At 37.5% G+C, this 9,886-nt stretch overlaps 1 protein-coding gene across 1 annotated transcript; it reads right to left on the bottom strand.

Moving 5' to 3' along the window:
- Positions 1-1,373: 1,373 nt before the first annotated feature.
- LOC143687669 (olfactory receptor 2A25-like) lies at positions 1,374-2,306 on the bottom strand. Its single transcript, XM_077164852.1, has one exon. It carries the CDS (start codon positions 2,304-2,306, stop codon positions 1,374-1,376), a length of 933 nt encoding a protein of 310 aa, XP_077020967.1.
- Between the last annotated feature and the right edge of the window lie 7,580 nt (positions 2,307-9,886).

Raw genomic sequence — 9,886 nt, 5'->3', positions numbered from 1 at the left:
CCATCACTCAACTACCCTTGCACCCCCTCTTTGTCTTTTGAGATTGCAGTCATGCATATGAAGTGCTATATAGAATTCTACAGACAGGCAGTTCGTAAATTCCTCTTTGTAAAGCTATCATTTGAGATGTGGGTATTGAATGAATAACCAATGAATTTTGTTTTTATCTTAATCTCCACAGATCTATTAGCTCCTTGGACATTTTATCCTTTATTTATTTCCTTTTTAGCCATGATATTCATCTTATTACTGTTCCTATGAACTTTTTTTTTTTTTTGCACGGGCAGGTGCTAGGAATCGAACCTGGGTTTCCAACATGGCAGGTGAGAATTCTGTCTGCTGAGCCACCATGGCTGTCCTTCTGTGAACATTTTTTTATAGAATGTCTCCTATGTCTCTGTTTTCTAAACACAGTAATTGAAAAACCATTTAAAATTTACACACTGTGTTGGTGGGATTTGCCAATCTTTCTAGATTAATGTGAGGAATTTTTGTCTTCTTTAAGTCTCTGTGGCTGAAAAACTCAATTGATTTCATGCAGTGGGCAAACAGAGGAAAACATTTTTTATCCAAATCTGCAAGATTGTCTAATTGAATGGTTCCATCCCTTAAAAATCATCTAGGAATGCTGGTCTAATATTGAGAGGGTTGGATTGTGATCCAACAGCGTTGAAGAGGGGAGACAGTAACTCTCTCTTTCTGTACCCAAACAGAGCACAGGTTCTTGCAGGCTGATCTATGGCATCATGTTTGGATCTATTACATTCCTTCAGAGGGTCACCTTGCAGGGAAAAAAAAAATTCTGCTCTAGAAGGTAAACACAGGAAGTATTCACAAGTCAGTCAAGATCAAGATCTCCTGTTCCAGGAAACTGCTAAGTGTTATGGAAAAATTTGTATGTGATCAGATAAGTTTTGGAACACATTGGCTTAAAAATTCAAAAAGATTTCCTCCTTATCTAAGGAATTTTCACATCCATTATGTGACTATGAATTGTGAGTGCTAAATATACAATAATTCTCCAACATATTTGACTATAGTACATATTATTAAAAGCCCTTTTGTGGGAATAGAGTTTGAGGAAAGCATTTTGAGATATATGGAACTTAATCAGATTTTAAAAAGGATGTATTTGGAGCCATGGTTTCCCCATCTTTGTCCATGAAGCAGCTGCCCCACAACTTGCTATGATAATTTTTGAAAACATGGATTTCTAGAATTCACCCCACATCAACTGAATTAGAATTCCAATGGGAGGAAGAGAGATACCTCTATTTTAAATAAGTGCCCTAATTAATTCTGATGCTGAATTGAGTTTGAAACCTCTGGTGATAACTTTATAGGCTACTTTCAACCTTGATGCCATAATCTTTTCATGTAGGTATCTCTTTTCCTAGCATTCTCTTCAAGGCATTTTTAACTTCTGAGTTCCTCAGACAATAGATCAAGGGGTTGAACCTGGGATTGAAAAGGCTGTGAAATAGCAGGAGATATTTTTTCTTCTCCTTTGTGTTGTCATTTCTGGGTCCAAAATACATGATAATTGCTGTGCCATAAAAAAGTCCAACAACACAGAGGTGGGAGGAGCAGGTGGAGAAGGCTTTCTGGAGACCCTCCCTTGACTGGACCCTTAGAATGGCATAGAGAATACGAATATAAGATATCACAATTAAGGTAAAGGGTACCACCAGTACAGTTACTGCTGCAGCCAAGACCATCATCTCATTAATATGGATGTCTGCGCAGGCAAGTCTGAGAACAGTAATAATTTCACAGAAAAAGTGGTTAACTCTCTGGGATCCACAGAAGGGCAGTGGCAGGAGTAACACTACATGTACCAAGGCCAGAAGGACTCCTAAAATACAGGAAGTCACTGCCAGAATGATGCAGACTCTCCAGTTCATGATGGCAGCATACCGGAGAGGGTGGCAGATGGCCACGTACCGATCATAGGACATCACCACCAAGAGAAAGCATTCTATGTGAGCAAAACTCATGAAGAGAAAGGTCTGTGTTATGCAGCCAGCAAAGGAGATGGGCTTGGCTGGATTGAGGAGGTTTACCAGCATCTGGGGCACTGTGTTGCAGGCATAGGCTATGTCGACGAGGGCCAGGTGTGAGAGGAAGAAGTACATGGGGGTATGCAGCCTGGAGTCCAGTGAGACAAGACCCAGGATGATCCCGTTCCCCAGCAGAGTGATGAGATAGAACAGGGAGAAGATCCCAAAGAGCAGCTTCTGAATCCTCTGGCCAAGGGGAAATCCCAGTAGGATGAATTCTGTGATGGAGGTCTGATTCTCTGCCATATCTCTGTAGAGAGGAAATTGAGTTAATGTTCATGGTTTAAGAGAAGTGTTAAAAATGTATTTATGTTAATTTGTTTGGCACTCTTTTGTAGAGAATAGATGCATTCAGGAACAATTGCAGTGGATTTCCTGTTTTTCTAATACATGTATAAAGATTTGATTTGGAATCTTTAAAAATGAATAGTCTTACATGTTTCTCTTTACTGAAACTGTTATTTTTTAACAGAGACTAAATTTCCAATTTAGATAACTTGTTACAAGTTAGCCTAACACAGATCTCCTTTATCCTTCTAATAATTTGCTTTTTTCTTTGCTTTTATTAGATTGAGTTGTTCTCTGCTGTTTGTGAACAACAAATCCTCATGGACAGTTGGGCAAAATTCTTAAAATGGTGATAGATGTGATCTTGAGTTGGAAGGTTTCATTATGCAGAGGGTCTACTAGGATTAGAAATAGAATTCATCTTCTCTACCTCATTGGCCCTTCACTCCTTACCTGCTTATCTCAACATTCTTTCCACTCCTGCATCTCTTCTCGCCTGTTCAGCAGACATCCATGCTCACACAACATCATTTGGTCAAGTGTGAAGACTTATTTTCAGCCTAAAATGTCTCAGTTTTTCTTATTTAGTTAGTTGTTCACAATTAATATTTTGGTGAGCATCTATTTGAATGACTGAACAGATTTATACCATGTCATTTGTCTTGAGGAAACCTCAGTCAGTAATTGAATATTGAGTAATGCTCTAGAAGGCGTGATTTTGGGAACTGGCCTTGCAGGACATCAGCAGCAGCCAGATGACCCCATGAGCAATGGTACTGAAGGGTTTTCTGAATTCTCTGGGAGATTGTACTAAGCATCCTTCTGACTCTATGATTCTACAATTAAAACCTAGGTACAAATATGATATTGCCCTTCTTGCTTAAATTTGATTCCCTTCTTTTAGGTACAATCGCCTTATCTTGGTGAGGGCAGGGATGAGCAATATTCTTCAGTTTAAATGCATATACAATTATCTAAGACTACGAAAATATTTAAAAACCATCCATTTGCATTAGAGTTCCTCTATCATCATTCCAAAAATAAATGTCATGGTCAGGCTGCTAGTTTATTGGTTTCCTCATATGTACCTTACATTGTTTTGAGGGTGGATCTATCAAAGTTAGCAGTTTCTAAGTTCAGACTCTGGACTCAAGGATCATATGGAAGAAATAAAGAAGTATTTATATACTTATACAAAAACTCTGGAAATTCCTCTTTAATTATCTAGATACTTGATTTTCCTCTACATGTGACAGTTTAATTAAGCCGAGTTTAATTAAATGGTCAGAAGGAAGCTAGTTGTACACATATTTCTTTACCTTAAAAATAACTACTTCTCTAACCATATTTACTCAGCTCATGCTGTAAGATAAAGCTATCAATGAGAATAAGTATTAAAAGAGAGTAAAAATATACTTTTTTACATGATAGTAGAGTATGACAGTAAAAAACACAGAAGTGATGAAAATTGCGTTAAAATATATTTCACCAGAACTCACAGGCTAATACAACTAGGAAACCTGAGTATCTAAACCGGCTGTTGTATAAGCACCCCCAGAAATCTTCAGGCAGAAAAGGCAAATACTTATACTGGGTGGCTGAATTTACTGATGGTGCTGGAAGCCTTGCTGTCCTCTGACTGCTAAGGAAGAATCTCTGCTCTTCATGGTACTGTCCAGAGGGAGGGATTTATTAACTGATCATCTCCATGGGACACCTTCCTAGCTGTCCTGAAGGCTCCGTGCAGAGCCCAAGATAATAGGTCCCAGTGGCTCCAGCATGCTCCCTTGAGAAACATAAAGAACACAGTCACCTTTGTTCTGAGAGGGCAGAGGATTTACTGTCCCTCTCTACTCATGTCTCTTTTCAGGGAGAAAGAATCCAAGAAATAAAGAGAGATCATTAGTGGTTAAGAGAGATCAGGTGATGCCTTCACAACTAAAAGGATATAAATATAAAAAATCATAACCCTGAGAGCACACAACTATTAAAGCTCCAAAATACATTAATTTGTTACAGTTTAATGAATCTTTACATTATTCAAGCTCCCAAACATCCAGGAGGGCCATGTAAAAATCCATACCTGGTTTCCATTAAATCCTGCAGACTCTTTTCTATTATTACAGTCTGGTTTCCTTGAAGCTATAGAAGAAAGAATTTTTTTCTTTGATCTTAAGTCTTTTGATCACTCAAATAACTCAGACCCTGAATTCATGAGCACGGATCTGGACATGGTTGCAGGCATTCAAGTTAAGGATTCATTTTAGGCATCTCCTGGGGCTTGTTGATCTTTCTGGTGGAGGAATGCATCAGGCCCAACGGCTCTGCAATGCTTTTGAAAATTCTCCCTTTATAATGACTTCTAAGCTTTACCTTCAGGAAAGGAATAGCATGCTTGTAAATCAGAGGACCCGCTCAAGCCTTCTTGATCCTTAGTGTGGATGGGGATGGATCCATATATAATACCTAGGAGAGCAGGTATATACATACTACATCTTGGAGTACAGCATTCCAGTTTTGCAGAGTGTTGTCAACAATCTTGTGCCTTAAAGCTGTGTGTTGAAGTGGCCATTCCACTATTTTGTCATGTAATGCTTTTTGTGCAAAACAGTGTGTATTGGGCCTAAGGTCTTTTGGGCATGTGTCCATTGTCATTTCTTTTTCTGTGAAGTGGTTCTTTTGGATTCAGGTGATATTATGCAGAATAACATATCAGTAAATGAGATAAAGATCTAAGGGAACTCCAAGGAAGTTACCACAGACAGGAAAAGGAAATGCATACTTGGAATATATGTCAATGGCAGCCAGGATGGAAGGAATTTAATATAATCAACAAGGCACCAGCTGGCTTATTGAACTACTTAAGGGTAGATACCACATTGAGGGCCCAGCATTGATCTCTGCTAGTGACAATCACATGTTCAGCAGAGGTACTAGACAGAGTAGTCTTGGTAAGGGGCTGTCCATACTGTTGAATTCATGTAAAGCTTCCATCTCTGCCACAATGGCTATTGCGTTTGTGTACCTAAAGTGTATCACTGCAGTGGCCGAGATCAGAGATGGGCTGACAACTATTGGCTGAGAAATCCTCTATCTGATTATTCAATGCCTCTTCAGGAATGGATGTCACTGGTTAGCATGAATGCAGAATCAAAGATCCTTATATCTGTGCCACTCCCATGTCTCTTCCCTCTGCCTCCATTCACTGATCTGCCAATCTTGTTCCTTACAGGCTCCTGAACAGCCAGTAAAATAATTCCTCTTTTCCAGTAGTCTATGTATCTCACCACAGGCCACTTCTCTCTCCCTGTCTAATACATGGATAAGGGCATGTATTCCTTCATCAATTACCTTTTAGGAACATACCTCAGTGGTCAAAATTTGCATAAATGTATCTAGCCAAATGTCTATGAATCAGGCATGGCTTTTTTCCTTCAACTGATTGTCTGTTAATCATAGGGATTCCTTAGGACAACATATATATTAGCTAAGAAAGAAACATTGGGGATATGGCTGAAATGGGTATCTAATCACCTTTTCATTCAGTTTACTTTTGCCCCCTGTACTTGTTCTTGATCTAAGATATTCCATAGTCTTTACATGGTGGGTAGTTGCTGGGACCACTCTAAATTATCACTTGGTAGCTGTGATAGCACCCCAACTCATGATGGGCAACTTTAGCTTTATTGTTACTTGATTCAGTCTCTACCAAGGTACAATAATTTAATTTTGAATGATGTAGAGTTTTCTGCTGTAGATGGAAATGCTTTAATGCAGAATCCAGTGACCCTTGTTATGTTTCTCCTATTGGGATTTGCTAGAGATTCCATGTGACTTATTTGTTCTTTCCTTATTGATACCACCATATCCATGAGATTTGATTGGGGAAGATGCTGAACTGGTACCATTGCAAATGTCAAGTATTTGGCTCAGTGAATTTTTTGTACATTAACATCTGTGTGACTAACTCCACATCAAGGCCTTGAATATTTCTACTTTGTAACTACTTTGTTTCCAACCTTAATATCAGAATTCATTCCTCTGACCCAGAGGTATTCTGACTTTTATCATCACAGGTTGGTTTCAGTTATTTCTGAACTTCATATAAATGAATCATACTATATATGCACTTTTTTGTCTGACTTCTTGGACTCAATATAATGTTTTTGAGTTTCATCCATGTTGTTGCATGAATCAGTAGTTTGTTCTTTCTTAACTGCTGCATTGTTATCAATATGAATATTTAAAATTTGTTTATCTATTATGCTGTTGAAGGGCAATTCTTTCTAGTTTTTGAGAATTGTGAATAAAACTTCTATGCATATTTTTATATTCTCTTACATAGATCTTATAGAAAGAAGAGAATTGCTTTATCAAAGGAGAGCACATGTGTAATTAAAAAAAATGAAATTAATGATTTTAAAGTGTGCAATTCAGTGGCATTTACTACATTCACAATGTTGGGCAACTATTATTTTTATCTAATTATACACTTTCATAACCCCCAAAGAAAACCCAATACCCATTAAGCAGTTGCTTCCCATTTGTCTCTCCACTCCCACTGGCAACCATTAATCTGCTTTCTTTCCCTCTGGATTTGCCTATTCTGAATACTTTATATAAATACAATCATATAATATGTGAGCTTTTATGTGGTTTCTTTCACTTAGTATAAAGTTTTCAGTATTCATTCATAGCATGTACCACAACTTCATTCCTTTTTATAGTTGAATAATATTCCATTGTATTGATTTATCATATTTAACTTATCTATTCATCCTTTGATTGATTGATATATTTGTTGTTTCCACATTTCAGTTATTAAGAATTGTGCTTTTATACACTATGTGCAAATGTTTGATACCAGGTTTCGATTCACTTGGCTCTATACCTAAGAGTGGAATTACTGGGTAATATGATAACTTTTTGAGGAACTGCCAAACTGTTTTCTACAGTGGCTTCACCTTTTCATATTTGAGCAATTTATACAATGGTACCAATTTCTCCACATTCTTACCACTTGTTATTTTCCAATTAAAATATTATATTATATACTATAATATAATATAATAAATTAAAATATATTATAATATAATTATATATATATATTATTGCCATACTAGAGAGTTTGAAGGGTATTTGCTTTTCCGTAATGACTAATGATGTTTGTCTTTTTTTTTTTTTCATGTGCTTACTGGCCATTTTTGTATATTTTCTGGATAAATGTCTTCTCAATAACCCTACCCATTTTAAATTGGGATATTTATATTTTTTTGCATAAGAGTTGTTAATAGTTGTATACTGGATTCTTGTAAGATATATGATTTGAAACTATTTTCACCCATTACATTGGTTGTATTTTTTACTTTCTCAGTAGTGTTCTTTGATACACAAAAGTTTTTAATTTTAGTGAAGTCCAAAGTCCAATGAATCTGTTGTGTTTTTTTTCTTTTGTTGCTTGTGCTTTTCATCTCTCCATGAAACCTTTGCCAAATCTAAGTTCTTGGAGATCTACCCCTGTTTTCTTCTAGGAATTTTATTGTTTTAGCAGTAACATATAAGTCTTTGATCCATTTTGATTTAATTTTTATATATGGTGTGTGGTAGGCATTGAACTTCATTCTTTTGCATATGTATATCCAGTTCTCTCTGGCACCATTTGTTGAAGAAACTATTTTTTCTTTCCATTGAATTACATTATCACCCTTGTTAAAAGACAATTAATCTTGCCAAAAGATGGAAATAACACAAATATCCATCAACAGATGAATGAATAAACAAAATGTGATATATACATTGATGGAATATTATTCAGCAATATGAAATAATGAAGTCCTGAAGCACATGACAACATGGTTGAACCTTGAGGACATTATGTTAAGTGAACTATGTCAGACATAAAAGGGCAAATATTGTATGATCTCACTGATGTAAACTAATCATAATATGTTAACTCATAGACATAAAATATAGAATATAGGTTACCATGATATGGAATGTGGCTAAAGAGAGGGGATCAGTTGCTTAATAGGTGCAGAATATTTAACTAGGATGAGCTTAAAAGTTTGGAAATGGACAGAGGTGACAAGTAGCATGTTATTGTGAGAATAATTAACAGTGCTGAATGGTGTGTGAATGTGGTGGAAAGGGGAGGTTTAGAGATATGTATCGCCAGAAGGAAAGTTGGATGTTAAAACATAGGAATGTATAATACAGTGAATCTTGTGGTGGACAGTGTTCATGATTAACTGTATAAATATTTGAAAGGTCTTTAATGAACTAGAACAAATATATGACTTTGTTATCGGGAGTTAATAATACAGGGGTATATGGGAAAAATGTACTTATTGCAAACATGGACTGTAGTTAACAGTAATATTTTAATAGTCTTTCATCAATTGTAACAAATGTACTACATGAATACTTGAGTCAATGATGGGGTGGTATAAGGTGTGTGGGAGGATTTGAGTTTCCCTTTTTTAAAATTTCTTTTCTGGAGTAATGAGAATGTTCTAAAATTGATCATGGGGTTGTATGTACAACTATATGTGATACTGTGATACAGCGATTGTACACTTTGGATGGTTTGCATGGTGTGCAAATATATCTAAAAAAATTGCATTAAAAAAGGCAGGTGGTCTGCAAGTGAAATCAGTGCCTTCCTCCCTACATGGGACATGACATCCAGGGGTAAAAGTCTCCCTGGCAACATGGGAGATGACTCCCAGGGATGAATCTGGCCCTGGCACCATTGGATCAACAATTCTTTCTGATCAAAAGGGGGAAAAGAAGTGTAAATAATAAAGTATCAGTGGCAGAGAGAGTTCAAATAGAGTTGAGAGGCTGCTCTGGAGTTGCTCTTATGCAAGCTTCAGTTAGACTTTGCTACCTATCATAACCTGCCAACCCCCAACCAGGATCATTCCAGCCAATCCTAAAGAACACCTAAGGCAATATATAAAATTCCGCAAGTGTTCCATGCACTAGAGTAACTTTCCAGGAACCTACAACTGCCAGAAGGGTCCATGGACCAGATAAGTCATGAAACGTAGAGGGCCCAGCCTCTCCAGAACATCAGATAGTTCCATGTCCCTACCTCATATTAGTGACAGACCCTTCCAACATAAAAAAATTAGAATGTCCATAGCCCAAATGTTGGAGAAGCCATAAAATATCGCTAACATAGCTGCCGTGGCTGATGCAAGGCAACACAAAATGGCTGACCTTAAATCTGCCCTCCACCCTAGCAACAATGGTGACCAATCCCAGAAATCTGCCCTCTGCCCTAGCAACAGCGGTGACCAATCCCAGAAATCTGCCTCCGCCCTAGCAACAACGGTGACCAATCCCAGAAATCTGCCCTCCGCCCTAGCAACAATGGTGACCAATCCCAGAAATCTGCCCTCTGCCCTAGCAACAACGGTGACCAATCCCAGCCCGACACATGTCCCTGCATGCTCCCAACCTATATAAGCCTGTGAACTTCCTCAATAAAGCGGATGCTTTCCACTCACCCCTGAGGGTTGTCTCCTGAGTCA

The sequence above is a fragment of the Tamandua tetradactyla genome, chromosome 1, assembly GCF_023851605.1.
Source record: "Tamandua tetradactyla isolate mTamTet1 chromosome 1, mTamTet1.pri, whole genome shotgun sequence".
Lineage (NCBI taxonomy): Eukaryota > Metazoa > Chordata > Mammalia > Pilosa > Myrmecophagidae > Tamandua > Tamandua tetradactyla.
This window is presented reverse-complemented; position numbering and strand designations above follow the sequence as displayed.